This window comes from Lissotriton vulgaris, chromosome 2_1 (assembly GCF_964263255.1).
Source record: "Lissotriton vulgaris chromosome 2_1, aLisVul1.2, whole genome shotgun sequence".
In the NCBI taxonomy this organism is placed as follows: domain Eukaryota; kingdom Metazoa; phylum Chordata; class Amphibia; order Caudata; family Salamandridae; genus Lissotriton; species Lissotriton vulgaris.
The window spans coordinates 826,866,926-826,883,343 of NC_141687.1; the positions used below are offsets into that span (position 1 = coordinate 826,866,926).

The 16,418-nt window shown below is 43.9% G+C and overlaps 1 protein-coding gene across 1 annotated transcript in view; it reads left to right on the forward strand.

Moving 5' to 3' along the window:
- The window catches only part of COL6A2 (collagen type VI alpha 2 chain), a 95,830-nt gene that overhangs the window by 12,105 nt on the left and 67,307 nt on the right, over window positions 1-16,418 (forward strand). Inside the window, exons 2-5 of the mRNA XM_086956236.1 lie at window positions 6,591-6,722; window positions 11,796-12,406; window positions 13,258-13,278; window positions 14,481-14,546. Coding sequence (XP_086812362.1) covers window positions 6,620-6,722; window positions 11,796-12,406; window positions 13,258-13,278; window positions 14,481-14,546 — 801 coding nt within the window. The 5' untranslated portion in view covers window positions 6,591-6,619. The remainder of the gene's footprint in view (window positions 1-6,590; window positions 6,723-11,795; window positions 12,407-13,257; window positions 13,279-14,480; window positions 14,547-16,418) is intronic.

A 16,418-nucleotide genomic window follows, 5' to 3' on the forward strand; every position in this document is an offset into this window, starting at 1 on the left:
ATATTTATTGTATTCAATAGCCTTAACATGCTGAGAGTGTCTTCAATAGTCACCAGCTTTCTAAATGCACATATCACAGTTTGTGCGTGCAAACACTCTGTATGCCTGATTTTCTCATCCGTGCACGTTTGACAGCGAGTGAGTCAAAATGTGGCAGCTATTGTGGGGCCTAAAAAGACTTGTCAGGTGCCAAGAAAGGAACTACTTCACTGGTCACTTTTTTTTTTTACTTTTCAGAGTCGCCGGGCCTTATTTAGAGTTTGGCAGACAGAACACTCCATCATAAACTTTGCGGGTGTTAATCGTTTTTAGTTTTTAGGGTACTATTAACTATAACACACGTTTAATATGGAGATGGGACATCCGCAACACTTTTGGGTAGGCTGCCCTGTCTTCTTAACTCTAAATAAGACATTTCTTCATCTTTGAGCCAATGTTGTCTCCATGCAGCTCACCTTGGCCCACTCACTGAGGCATGGTCCAGGCTGGTTTCCAAAGAGCAACAAAGATTTTCAGTTCAAGTCCCTGACATTTGAAAGAATGTTCCTTCTTCCTGTCACCTATGTTTCTCTATTGAAACCCTGGCCGGTGTAGATTGCCTTCTTGTGCATATCGGTCAACAACAATTGATTGTCTATTCTTGCTTGAAAAACTCAGAGTAGGAGGTATTTATCACAACCAGTAAACCCCCTCCCACATAACAGTACCAGGTAAAGTAAATACCACACCTATTCCACACATCTAACAGTCGGTGTGTGCTTCTTAAAACATACACATAACATTTTAATAGAAGAAAAACATGTTGTTCTATTTAACACAAATATTCTAGGACATTAGCAATTTTATTAGCAGCATTATGTATTGATATATTTTTCTGGTAATACTATGAGTGAGTATATAATACGCATGTGTTTAGAGTACTACCAGCTCCCGATCGACATTTCTGCGGTTGTGGAATTGACTGACCTATGGTCGTCAGTCCCGAAACTGCAATTACAATGCCATCACACATGTTGCGTTCGCAAACACCTAGTTCTCTATGGGAGCTTGTGTGGTGGACGGAAACCGGCCGCAGCACTAGCTTCCATAGAGAAATGGGAGTTTCTGTAAATCCCTGTACCATGTGGCAGGCACAACACAGTGCAGGGATTTACACCTAGGCCCACATCAGTAGGCCCAGGGGATAAGGGGGTCCTGGTAGGGCCCCCCAAATTCACTTTTTAACTGTCTTTCTTTTTCGGAAAGCCCTACATGAAAAGCCTGCCGGAAACCAACATCATAATCCTGATGGCGGAAACGCAGTCCGTTAGGGATTATGTGTGGCTTCCGACTGGCTGACGGGCTGCTTGAGCCCATCAGAAGCCAGTGATATTAACCAGCCAGTTTAAACTCCAACTGCCATCCTTTAAATGTCAGTCGGAGGCTTTCCGACCAACATACAAATCAGGCCCTAAATGTTAAGTTGTTCTTTTTTTGCTAGTTGACTTTTCCATATGGCTTTCTCGTAAGGTTGTGTGCTTTAATATGCCATGCTACTAATTTCTTTTACTTTCCAGTACTATTGTAAAGTGTATTGATGCCTTCCTTTATGTGGGCATGGGCACCTTCTAAACCCTATGACTAAATTATCTCTGCAAAAGAAAATGTGACTATTGGGCCTTTTGCGTAATCATGGCAAATTGGACTGTGGGTGTCCTTTGTAGACCACTGCTCTTGAGGAAGTAGGACACTCTCTCACCAAGGAGTTGAGGGCAATGTCAAATTGGGGAGATGTCACGCAGGAGCAAATCATTCAAACCAGGTGATGGTCTGAGGGCTAACCAATAAGACATTGTCATTCATATTAGGGGGTGCTTTTGGTATCAGCAGAAGAAAAAACAGAAGGAATGGCTTATTCAGTTCAAGCGGTCCTCAGAGGAGCAGTGTAGAAGGACTATCAAGAGTAAATACTTCTGATTGCTTTCAGACTGTCCAGGCAGTGCTTAATTTGTAAAACTATAACTGCCAGGGCCTTTGTCAGGAGTCCACCACAGCTTGCACCGCCCATTGCCACTGCCAGTGCTGACAATAGCAGTACCTACACAACTACTAAGCATTACACTGCTACAAGTGTGACATTTCAGACTGTTCGAGTCCACCAAAGCTATATGAATGGCTTGGGGGCTGGTATTAGTTGTGTCTAATGCAATGATACTCAAAGTACGGCCTCATGGCCGCTTGCCGCCCTCCTGACCTTCACATGTGGCCTCCTGGTGAACAGCATCCCTGAGCTACTGTTTACTGAAGAAAGCACTAACTTTCAGAAAGATGGTAAATAAAAAGTAAGAAGTAACAGAAGCAAACAAAAGTATCCTGCAACAGTTAACACCTTAGCTGCTTCGCAAATATCCCTCCCCAGTGCTGCGCTGTCCATTGGAACTAGTGCTGAATGGATGTCCAATGGTCGTGCGCAGCACTGGGGAGGTAGCGCTCGTGACGACCGTTGGCCGTCAGCAGCGCTTAAGAGGTTAACTTTCAGAACACATTCATTTTTAGGACAATTGCAACAAACGTGTATAATAATGACAAAGTCTCTTCAAAATTCAAAAAGTTTGTTATGAGCATGCACAAGTGTTTTGCCTTAGTTCAAAAAATTAGAAGATTAAATTTTTTTTTTAAATTGATAGTTTTTAAAAATCAATGTAGAAACATTCATGCCTCCTACCACACTGACAACAATGCCAACTAAGAGGCAAGTCAGTTGTCCTGTCGAACACTCAGGGTGCCTTGGGCCTTACAATACATGAACAACATTCTAGTTTATTACATTAAAGACATTAGAATGATTTGTATAGTGCATATCCTGAACACTGATATTTCAAGGTGCTCTTACATGTGAAATGAAGAAAAAGGAGGTAAAGTAAAATAAAATAATTTCCTAAGATCACACAATTCGGTCAAGTGGGGAAGCCGGTATTGGTCATAGGGTTTTTGGTTTCCCATTGTGCAATTCTATTTCATTCCAATTCAATAACGAAGTTTCTTCTTTTTTTACACTTGACTCTCCCGAGGTAGCGATAGCAAGTACAGAAGGCTTGTGAAGGGATAGCGATTCAGATACTGCCTAGCTCAGTATTGTCAAATCTATGACTCTTTTAAAGACTAGGGGAGTAGTTTAGAGGGTAATGTGGACTGAAACCCTCAAAATAACTTCATGACTCCCTGACCACACCATGTACATGCTTTGTTACCCCAACACCCACCTTACACCCAGCCCGTAAAGCCCCACTTACAAACCCCTGGCATCAATGCGGCCATTAGGCACACCACAAACAAGATGTTGTGGCCCATTGCAAATGTTTGTGAGTACCCATGGTTTAATGTATATTGAATTAATAAACAACTGTTGCTCTGCTCTTTTTTTAAGTGCACAAATAGCAGCACCATGTGATGGCTGTCATAAGTGCCAGTGTTGACAGTAAAGTGCCGGTGCCGAGCACCCAAAACTACCATCTCAAATTAAACATTGTATCCATTGAAAGGCCTCTATTTTTGAAGTCTATAATTAGAATAGTGCGCGGTCATGCACCATCTCAACCCTCTGGTCTCTGCGGTTGCTATATTGATCGATGCCACTAAGGCATCCAATTCATTAGACTGCGCCTATTTTTTCCACTTCTCCAGTGGTTGGGACTCAGTCCTACTTGTAGCCAATACATTTGCCTTCTATACACACACCCAACTGCACGTGTCTGACTTAATGGGTGGACCTCAGACCCATTTCCAATCACCGAGGTATGCGACAGGGCTGCCTGCTATCGCCACTACTGTTCGTGGTAAAAATGGAAACCCTCGAGGTCAGATTCTGGCAACGTCATATCAATCGGGGAATAGGCTTTACATCTCAGTGTTTGATAGTCTCAATGTGTGCAGACCATATTAGATTAAACATTTGCAACCCTCGGCAGAACATAGCACCAATTACATGCAAGGTTATTTCCCGGTATACAATTAAAACAAGATAACTCTACACCCCCCCTCCCCCCCACTAATAATACACACGATTTTCACACAAATTATCCCTTGGCATTGGCATATGACCAGGTCTGTTACCTGGGTATTTACTGAGTCGAGACCCGGTAGAAGTTTGTAAGGCTAATTATGGTTGTACGATTGTGTGGCTAGAAGACAGAATTCCCATCTGGTCTAAATTGCCTCTCTCACTGGCCAGTCGGATTGCCATTGCCAATATGGTGGTACTCAAAACTTCTCCATCTTTTTCTTAATGGCCCACTCCCATTCACAGTTGAATTCTTGCAGTGTTTGCAGTCTGATTTAGTTACATTGATCTGGGCTGGTGGGCAACTTTGCATTTTTTGGGATCTGCTCACCCTGTCGGTCGCTCAAGAGGGACTAGAAGCGCTGGACATGTCACTCTATACCCTCCCTATGTGCCATGGCAGAATTCTTACATTATTGGATAAACCCTACACCATACCAGCCCCACACTGCCGTTGAGTTGGATCACGCGGCTCCATGGCCACTTTCCACAGCACTCTATGTCCCTTATAAAGCACCATGGGCGGAGGGCTTGGGTCGACCGTAGGAAACAGTTGGGACAAACCTGCATATATTCACCCTCCATCCCTATTAGTAACAACCTTCTACTGCCTCCATGACAAGACAAGTGGGCTGGCACGATTACATAATGCCACCACATTCCCAGATTTGTATCTGGAAGGAGTATTCCTATAGCCCTTTGCTGCTCCTGCCTCATCAATGTCAGCCACATTGAACCTCCTCCTATACTATCAAATAAGGGTCACTTGCTGAACTATTCATGATACTTTCCCAGCCCAGCCACTGGTACTCCAGGCACTAGAAAACATACTCACCACTTTCTCCTCTCGTAAGATTAGCTGCATCTATAACATTATGCAATCCTCATCTCCGATTACAACACCGATAGCACATACATCAAACCGATATAGGCTCTCCAGTGACAGACTCTCAGTGGTCATTCTGCTGTGGGCAGTTGTGACTACTTTCATGGAATGACAGATTGCATCTAATACATTTAAAAATAATGCACCGCATATATTGAACCCCGGCACAGCTTTTTAAGATGGGCATTGTCTCCAATTCCCACTGCCTCCGGTAGGTTTCACCCCAAGCCTCCTTCTTTCACCTGGCGTGGATGTGCCCTGCAGTGGCGGAATTCTAGGAGGAAGTCTTTTCAGTTTGTCGCACAAATAACTGGGCAGTGCACCCCATGTATCCCTCTGATTGGTTTGTATGGGATTACGTTAAGGATATTCCAGCTGCAGACCGCAGGCTCACAGCTATACTACTCACTGCTTCTTGCAAAACACAGTGTGGCCATGAACTGTGGTAAATATCCAGTCCCTTCAATAGAGGCCTGGCTGCAGGATGTGACATTTTGCTCTGCTTAGCTATACAATTTTTGGGATTTGATGCCACTGCGGGCCCATCCTATAGATTTTTGGGAATCTCTATTAGCCTATTTACGCACTACAGACACACCAGTGCAATCGCCATCTGTGGCCACACTTATGAGATCCCAGACCCACCTGACAGCCAACACCCTTCCATGTGAGGAGCACATTGAGATTGTACATGCATAAGCTCTGAGATTTTTCCAAGTCTCCATACTAAACCAGGTAAGCATTAATTTGTTAACTGTCCTGCTGTCCAGTGGTTAGTGTGTATTGTCAATCCAAATTAATTGCCTATACAGGTGGTGAAATTGTACACTGTGAATTGCTTTCATGCTGTTCTGTAATGATCCTTATCGCTGACCTCTCCTCTCCCTCCGCCTGTTCTTTTCTCCCAACCACCCTGAACTTATTCCGACTGCTTTAATTTTTGTGTTTGTCTCTGTGTATTCTTACTACTCATTTTGTGGGATCTGTTGTATTGCTGTATTATTCTAACAAATTCCAATAAAAACAAGTAATCCTATGCTGGCAGTGTCTTCCTAGTGTTACAGAATAACGGTTAAAGGACAATGGAACATCTACTGGGCAGCGCATCCCCTTACTGTCAGCATCCATGTGTCATTAATATTCCTCAGGTCAATAGTGAGCCGAGGTCCCTATCATACCTCAGATGCTCAGTGACTCTCACCTTCAAGGCATCTCCTATGTCAACAGTGATACTAGACATCAGTAGCACTGTCCAGACTGAGCACCTCTGCAATGGTCATCAGCATTGTCCAAGTCAGACTTGTTTCCCACACTCTGAGTGTTCTTAAGTTTCCACTGTTTCTCAGTATGGCACTGCTGCTACCTGGATTGGTGGTGCTCACCAGAATAGTAGTATTCCTTTGGCAGCAGCGCCTCTCAAGTCAGCCATGTTTCCCTAGTTCAACTGTGGTCCGCAGGGTCTGGAGATTCCCTGGATGGTAAGTTTCCACCAGAGTTTGCTGTTGTTGGCAGTGCTTCCCAAGTCAATAGTATTTTCTTAGAACAGACCAGGCTGGCCATGTGTCCTCGGGTCAGTAGGATTGCCTCAGACAGATTCATTGTCATCCCTGCAGGTCTAGTGGTGCTATTTGCTGTACAGTGACACTTTTTTTGTTATCTTAACAGGTGGTGTGGTCTGAGCCTGAGTTCCTGAGATGGCAAGGACAGGTTTATTGGGCCTCCTCCTATGTGGAATGCTGGGGTCCCTGTTCTCTCAGCCGGACTCCACCGATGTGGCACACTCTCCTGCCTGTGCAGGTATGAAGACAGTCAGACATTCAAGCACATATATTCTCACAAATCAAGCACCCTAGTCAAGAATGTAAATCCCCAATCAGAGCCCACCATTAAACTTACAAGAGCCCCGTTACAAGTTATTTAAGCAGTGTCTAAGTCACAAGTCACAAAAGCATAACAAGCGCCCGCTCATCAAATCCAGCAGTCAAAATCCACCACTAAAACAAACTGTCCAGTCCCTGCTGTAACTTCTGAGAGGAATAGCATTCTTTCAAACGTAGGTAAACAGGGCACCTAAAAGTGTGACAAAAAAAGCAGAAGTTATGACCGAAAATATTATGCTGTAGTCACTTTATTGTGTGCCTATTTGCTTCATTGACTCCTGAGCAACGCTGAGCAAGTCACCTGATTGTCACAAAACACTTGAGTGCTTAGAGAAAAGAATTCAAAGTCCAGTAACCCAAAAAAACACCACTGGAACAGGGCCCCCATCAAATTTAAATATTGAGGGTACCACAGTCAAGCTCATAAAGTGTCTTGTGAACTTAATGAGACTAGAGGAAAACATACACTCTATTTCAAGTCCGCTACATTACCTAATAGCTGCATTGACTACATTACTGTTGGAAACAACTACATTAAGGATCACAAACCACTATATCATCAACAATTAAGTAACACAATAAAATAGGGCTAGGAGGTCATTCAAAATAAATCAAGTTATATTAAAATTAATTTCATTCAATAAATCAATAAATGTTGAGTTTAAAAAGAAAATAATTGGAGGGATATGGCGCTCCCCCAAATAAATATTTTTTGGTCATTTTTACTTTGATTTCAAGTGATGTAAAATTTAAAAAAAGGTTATTACATTTAAATAATTAATTATGAATGAAATAAAAATACATATATATATATATATTAGCAATACGTTATTACCTTAAACTCTTCAAATTAATTGCCTACATTTAAAGATAAGGGCTAGGTTATGGATAATTAAACAACATTTAAAGTACGCAAAAAAGAAGGGGGACAATCACAAGTAAGAAAATAATTCCTTCAGGGGCATATTGACGAGTTCTGGCGCATCTCTGCATATCAGCAGAGATGCGCCGTACAAATGCGTCACGCAAAACTACCCTTGCGTCACGGCAGATGCGCCGCATTTACAATGCGGCGCACCGTGGCTAAGGGTAGGCAGATGCGTGGCACATCTCGTGACGTAAGGGCGGCGCATCGCTGGAGTTGCGTCGCAAGCGCAATGCAACTCCAGCAATGCTCAGGGCCGCCCAATACTTAACATGCTGCGTCAGTCCTTACGCCTGCTTCAAGCAGGCGTAAGGAATTGACGTAGCATCGTCGCAGAAGTGCCTGCGTGAAATCTTGTAGATTTCACGCAGGCACTTTTGCGAGGCACACAGGCGCCGGAATGCCCACCCTGTGTGGGAACGCCCCCATTGTGGCGCTGGGCTTTATAATGTGACGCATCTCCCTAGATGCGTCACATTGTAAATGCCTCACAGGTATGCACCACGTTTACGCCGCTGTTGCGTCAAGCAAGGCGGCGTAAACGTGGCGCAAGGGGCTTGTAAATCTGCCCCTCAGAATCAAAAATGTGAACAAAAGTCAAAGTAGAAGCGGGGTCCAGGTGGGGTCGATTATAGTGGTCTTCAGGTAGTGGTAGAATACATACAAAATCTACCATGATGATGTAATGATAGTAGAAAACAGTGTACCAATGTAGTTCTATTTCGGTATAGTGGAGGCCAATGTAGTAACACACAGACCTGACAGTGGGTCCAGTGGGACAGAGCTCTAGGATGGCATCAGTCAAGGACCCAACTGAGAACTCCTGGTCCTAAAGAGGGAAAGTGATCGGAGTGAAGCTTGCACCCACAACAGGTTCTATGGGGGCACACAACTTTAAAGATTCATAGCTCGATCACAGGACTATCACAGTCATGATTTTCAGTTGGCAGGGTCCTAACTTTAATCGAGAAACCACTACAAGCTTCTGATCTTAACAAATCTCTCCTTTAAGTGTGGAACATATTAATTATCGGTAAATAAAGTCCCCTTATTTCTAAAATTAAGACAAGTGTGCACATTTAAATGATGACTTGTTGTCGACTTGCCATCTTTTTTGAGTGTCTATGGTACACCTGCTCCTGAAGTGAAATTTGACTGCTCGTCCCTGCTACAGGGAGGGAGTCAAGAGCCGCAGAGGAGGGCTTCATCATGGAGTTGGAGTGCCAAAGTTATATGGCCCAAGGACCCTAGTGTTCTATGATATCAATTTCTAAAGTGGGTGCCTAGAAACCTGTAAATTCCCTCTTGGCGTAGCAGGATTGAGTGATCGCACATTTTTCAAAGAGGTAAAATGTTTAACAAAATATAAACAGAGATGGATATCCATAGACAGAAGCACCTAGAACCGTCTGGGTAGAGAACCAACACCAGGCTTTTTAGAAGCTTCCACGAGGGTCTACCTCACTGAGAGAAACATGTGCAGAACTGTCCAGAGCATGTTCTAGGGCATGCAGACAGGTATCTATTCAAAGCCATGCAGAGGACCTTTCTCTCAACAAACTTCCAAGCCCACCGTAGCGGGCTATACCAGCTATTAAAGGCCCGCTCCTGCGTTAAAGCCCTGAGCCGAAGGTGAGGGACTTTAACAAGGCAGCGGGACTTTTATCGCCGGTATAGCCCAGCTACGAAGGGCTATAAGGCTATTAGAACATTATGCCACTAGAGGGCAAAATGTTCTAACAAATTAAACAAAGGCTTCAGGGAGCGCAAGGGGATTCAAATACCCTCAGGCTCCCTGAAGCCTTTGTTTACAGCCAGAGCTGTGAACAAAGAAGTATTGGAACGTTGGAGCTCCAGGCTTATACCAGCCATTATAAGCCCGGAGAACTCCATTGTTTTAATTGGATCTTCCAACATTCCAATGTTCTAATTTGTTTTAAATATGTTTTCACTTTCATTGATTTCCAAGCTTACTTATCCCTTGCGCGTGCAAAAGGTACACATGCATTGCAGTGGGTGAGCATAACATCATTATATATTTTCTGCTTTTAAATTTAAATCTTGCAAATTGTACTTGTTGCTTTTCTGTATCTTGAGCAGTAAAGAGGTTGCGTCAGAGAGAGGATAAAAACCTAACAGTGTCACAAATGTCATATGCAATGTCATAAGCGTTATTTAATAGAGCTCCAAAAGCAACTTAATAGGTTCTGAAATATATATTATAACAATTGATGGCTTGGTGTCTTAAAGCACTCTCTTCCTTCCTGTTTCATTTTTGCAAAGAAGAATGAATATTCACTAGCATGGAAGTGGTTGCTGACCTGTTTCATGAGAAATAACTACATATACAGATCAGTGGAATCCAAATGTGTACCTTTCAAAATGTATCACTGCTAAAGGATGTAATGTGCATGTTCCTAAATGCTTGTTTCGCAAAAACTCTAGCTCACGACCTGAACAAAGAGTGACACGCAAACCCACACAAAACAATTATAGAGTTCAAAGCATAACACTGCAGAGTCCACTCCACAAGCCAATAGGTGGACTCATTACACAAATTTACAACTAAAGTCCATGACTCAAACCCCAGTTAAAGTAATCTTTACGAACCATGAAATACGTCCATAGTAACCAACCAGCAGATTTCATAGACAAACACCAAGGATACGCCACACAATACCTGCAATCTGAGCCCACCTCACAGATATCACAACTGAAGCTCACCACACTAGTATTTCAACATAGATACATCTCTAAAGAATAGCAAGCAGAATGCACAACACCAACCGGTAACCAGTGTACTCAACAAATCATTAACCCAAACTCACCACATAAACAGAACATAGTCCACTATCAAATGCAAATTCTAAGGCTCTCTTTACAAACCCACCCTGACGAAAGCCCGGGACCTTCTTAGACCGTAAGAATAGGGCTGAAACATGTTGGTGAATTTGGGTCTCATGACCATCACATTGTAATACCCCTGCATAGTCTTTGTTTTTAACCTTCCCATCCACCCCACTAATAAAGTGATACCTTGGAAGTGGACGAGGAAATGTTATCTTTAAAATTACGCCCCTTAACTAACAATCTTCATAAGTGCTCCCTGGAATATGGTGCAGCCCACCCTGACCTTTCGTAGTCCGAGTGAACCCAATGATAAAGCATGCCACTATTAGAGCAGGTGAGGGTTGTATAAAAAAGGGGTTTCTCTCTCTTTCCACCCCAGTTGGAGTACATAGGTGTGGCATGTAACACAATACCCCCTCTTTTTCTCTGTGAAGGCATCTGAACTCCAGGAGGTACACTCTTTGGTCATTAGTAACACAAATCTAACAACCAACTTACTGGGGCAAAAAGAAAAGAACACATTTCCCCAGTCCTAAAATCCCTAAACTGGTTATCATACGAGGCCAGAATTTACCAAAAAATTGCCTGCATGACGCACAAAGCCCTTCACTTCAAGACCCCCATCTATCTGGCTCAAAAACTAGAACTATCAGGGGGCTGCAGAGCATCTTGAAGTGCAAGTACAATGCTCCTAAAACCACAGCTTTTCCACAAAAAGAGATTGAGTGGCAGAGCCTCCTCTGGCATTGCCCCAAAGATTTGGAACTCTCTTCCTCCGGAAATCCGTACAATCTCCTTGATCGCTTCCTTCAAAAAGGAAGTGAAAAAAATCCTAATGCCCAAGTTCCTGCCTGAATAGACCTTGACTACTTGACTCCATTACTGCCCTCCATTTGCTCTTCTTGATTAACTTTGGACATGATTATATACCTGGGAATAACATTGTTAGCATGCTTTGTACATACATATGTTAGAATGTTCCTCACCCATCGCTGTATCCGCCCTACCCTTATGTGAAGAGTTCCGACAACTACAGGAGTCTTGCACATGTCTTGCATAGTTATGTAACAAACAAATGTTTTGCTTCCCAATACTGCATCCCTCTTAGCCAAAATTGTAAAGCACTCTGATACCCGTAAGGGTCATGTTCACGTAATACAAATATATAAACCATGTTATTGTTCTACTGACACACATCTATTTTTTTACACACAGAAAAATCCAACTGCCCTATCCAAGTTTACTTCTTGATTGACACGTCCGAGAGTATTATCCTACAGACAGCCCCAATCCAGAGTCTGCTGGACAACATCAAGCGATTCATCCCCATGTTTCTGGACAGAATGGAGAATGAGGCATACCTGAACCAGGTGGCCATCACTTGGCAGTATGCTGGCCTCCATTACTCAGATGAAGTGAGAGTGTACAGCCCAATGACCTCCGATAAGAGTGACTACCTCAGAAGACTCAAGGACATTCAGTACATAGGCCGCGGAACATTCACAGACTGCGCGCTCTCCAACATGACCAAACAGATGCTGCTGAGCCACAGCCCGGACACCAAAGTAGTGAAGTATGCAGTAGTCATTACCGATGGCCACGTAACTGGAAGCCCTTGCGGTGGAATAAAATCTCAGGCAGATGCAGCTCGTGATGCTGGCATCAAGTCATTCGCAGTGGCACCCAGTCATGATGTATATGAGCAGGGGCTGCGAGAGATAGCCTACAGCCCACACGAGCTTTACCGCAGCAACTACGCAGTCACCACCAGCCAGGATCTGCTGAAGATCGACGAGGCCACCATTGATAAGATCATCCAGGTCATGGTAAGCAGTGCACGCAGATAGCAACGAATTTGTGGTACAGACATGGGTTTTCAGAGACCACAGAAGTACAGGCAGTAGCGGCCCATGCAGGTAAGAGTGGTGGGGCCGGTTGGGGGGGGGGGGGATTTCGACAGACGGCAACGAGGGAAAATTAATTATTAATTTAATTTTCCCTCGTGGTTGTCTGTCGAATCCCCCCCAACCCGGCCCCATTGCCCAACCGCTCTTAACGGCACGGGTCCCAGCTGGGTATAGGGGCATTAACCCCTACAGCAGTAGTAATGTCCTGGTAGAGAGATTTGCCTCCAAGGCGTAAGGAAACAGTGGACACTAACTCCCACAGGTGGCCTATTAAGAATTCATGATTAGCCCTTCCTTAAGAGTGTAGAGGAGGGAGGATAGCGCTTAGTCCGTGACAAGGACACGTACATTCAAACAATGCAGTATAGATGTCATTTAATGGCATGCGCCGTTAGGGACAGTCTGGAGTAATGCAAAGGGGCACACAGGACATTCACAGGCTGTGCTCGAGTTGACGGTTGTGAGGGACTTCCAAAGTTTGTTTGTATCACATAGAGGTGCACTGTATCTAATGTCAGTCAGGTTAAGTATGCAAGGCGAGGAAAACTGCAGAACTGCTGGATTTTCGGGGAGCATGTAAATATGGGATCCCAGCAAACTGCAAGAGACCAGGAAACTGTTATTGCAAATCAGGTTAGAGGCTGTAGTCAGTAGAGTTCCTCTGGGAGCAGTAAGAGGATAGAGCCTGCAGAGTTGATTGTGAGCATGATTTAGAAGTGAATTTCTGCATCTAACTTGTGTTTTATTATTTTCTTTTTTCCTTGTGACAGAAACATGAAGCCTATGCAGAGGTGAGTGTGAGCTGCAAGGTAGAAGTGGACGGACCCGCCTGTTGCTGAACATCAAGTACCATACAACAACTCATAAATGTACACTATTATCTAATCTCCAATCGGTCTCACTAGAGGTTGTCACAATATTACTTCCTCTCTTGGTGTTATCTTTGAAGGGTGATCTGGTGGTGACCTCCTGACATAACATGACCAACCGGTGGGGCGGGAATCTTCCGGTGCCATGGTACCCACGCGTCCCTTCACTGGTGATAATTCCCAGAGTCCTTGATTCTTCTCATGAGCCACTATCCCCAGGGTGGGAAAGCTCCACCTGCATCTGTACCTAACGTCTTGCCGCAGTGTTGAAGCAGGGTGGAGGGGTTTTGGAAGAGCCTATGGGGGTCACAACCATGTTGCGTGGGAAGCGGCATTGAGTTCTTCACTGCAGAGTGCTGGGATCTCCTGGTCTCGCTTATACACTCCCTCCAGTAGACTAGCCCCACTCTAGCAGAACTGGGTTGACGTCCCACAGCCATAGACACCCTGCACTGCTGCAGAAGCTCTTAATTGGCCACAAAATGTAGTGCTTTTTACACTCAGGCAATTACTGTCACATTGTAGCCTCGATTTACCTAATGAACGAGGGATTGGAAAGGCTGTTCTGGAACGTCTTGCCTTACCCTCTTCTGCGATGCCGGCAGTCTCTAAAACCCTGTCATCACTTACCTATATATATGTATATGTGACATGTATATGTGACCAAGAGCCTGTGTGCTCGAAACGCGTCTTTTTCTTTGCCCATTAAAAATACCTTGAACCCTACCTGGCTGGAGTGTCTCGTGATTCCTTCGCATCTACATGTCTTGTGCAGGAGACCGGATAGATATATATATATATATATATATACGTAGTGGTAGTCGTTATCCCGCAGTCAATATTCTTGTGGGTTGGTATTAGAAACTCAGTGTTGTGCTAGTCCATCCCTATTGCTGGTGTAAGTTGAGGATTTTGCAGACCGTTACAGTAGCCCGCCTCCTGCGATACCAAAGTGTCTTCATTGCATTGGAGGTGGTGAGACCACCACAGGCGGCACAGAGAAAGACCTGACGTCTGCAGCTAGATGACCTCCAAATCATGTCTTTCACTTTACATTGTCCTTGACAACCTGGATGCCTCTCATGCTTTCTCTTCTAATTGTATCTGCTTTCTCTTCCTTCCAGTGCTACAAGATGAGCTGTTTGGAAATCGCAGGACCTCCTGGGCCAGCGGGATACAGGGGACAGAAGGTATGAACTGGCCCACCATGGCAACTAGCAACAGCCTAAGTGTCAACAAAAGAACCTGTTGACCATGGGACGATTTCTGGTGATTTGCACTGACATAAACAACAGTACAATACATGTGTGTCACAGACCAGTGGAGCACAGAATGGCAAAGTATGTGACGCTCAGGGCTTGACATGCTTTCTCGAGAGTTGCAGTCTAATATGGGCAGTCAAGTTCATTGGTGTATATCATGCGCAGTACCCAGAGAGGTTTCTAGAGCGCCCGCGCCTCTGACTGATGAATTCCTTTTAATTTCTAGAAGGCTGCAATGGTTCCCTGTTCTATAATTAAGGCTCCCTGTTTTCCATTTTTACGGATTTTTACAGATAAATACAGACAGAAAACAATGTGTTTTCTGCCTGCATATATTTTGAAAAGTGGATAAATACAGAAAATTGTGCATTTTTTTAGTGATTCTCCGTGCAGTCTTTCATGAATTATAGGCCAGCAGCTGAGCAGATGGACAGCAAGGAAAATTAAAGAACAGGATGAAATTTCTTTAAATAACAACATATGCCAACATACATTAATGGTATAATGCTAGTATTTACCAGTGGATGTACTGTTATGTAATATTTGGCATCTTAAATAGCTAAAAAACGACAGACATCAAAGTATGAGTGCATGTCTATCAGTTAAATAGACATGGAAATCTACAGTCTTACAACTTCATTTATACTCAAAACACTGAATAAATATGGATGAATACAGATAAAAAGGCCAAAAATAAATACCATAAAACCGAGAGCCCTATCTATAATGAATCCATTTTACATTGTTACTAGTGAGTATCCTTTTTAGTGAGAGGTAGGCCGGCCCATAAATAAAGCAGGACATTTTCCTGCAGGCAAGTGCATGGGCATCAACCAGGGATAGTCGGGAGTAGCAGCTGATGGCTTGTCCAGTGGTACCTGGCGTTACCCTGACTATCCCTCTTCTCATGCTTCGGATTCAGTGGCATGACATGAAAGTAAAGAGAGATCTGTTTACTTTCTGTAGTCTTCAGTAATTATCGCACCTTTTCCATTTCCTGTCCCCTCTACAAGAAACAAGAGGCTGTTAAAGGGTTCACGTGGGGCAACCCTTTGCTGTCATGGAGAATGGTCAAAGGGCGCTTGAAGGGACAGTAATTCTGCAGCGGTCAACTCCTGGAAATGCTGCTAGGGCTAAAGCAGATACGACTGTGTATCTAAAATGTGTCTACTGTGTCTCCCTTGACCTGCCCGACAGAGGCCGCCATCAGGCAGGAAATCTGCCTGGTTCTATTCTGGTCACCAGAGGAGCAGCTCCTGATGACTGCCCGTGGGAGCCCTAATCTGTCCCATTCGGCATTCCCTACATTAATTGGATCCCTCGTTGTTATAATTTCTGTATACGTTTGGTTGTAGTGGGTCATAGCCACCCCTTCGAATGGAAAGAATGCACAACTTCATTTAATAATGAAATATTTTGTTAAGTTTGAAATGGACAATACTCTTCGGCCTATTTCTAAAGTGAAAGATGTCTCCCTTTTGGTTTTTAGCAGGAAACCTCAGGGGAGGAAAAAAAAGAATTACTTTTGAGGCCGGATTCACGTTCTTGGCCACCAATTTGGAATCTTGAGAGAGGTTGATTATCGGTGACACAGCTTATCAGTTCTATTTGCTCTGCATGATATTTGAATTAAATGCAGTTCAGACAACAGAGCCAGACCCCTCAATCTGAAACTCAGAGCAGTGATTTGTTTCTGATGGTGGTTGGCAGCTAGGCTCGTCTCTTGAGAGCTAGACTTATTTGTTCATCATCTTTGGCATAAAACCAGAAGAAAGGCAGGCAAAGGTAGGGAAAGAGAAA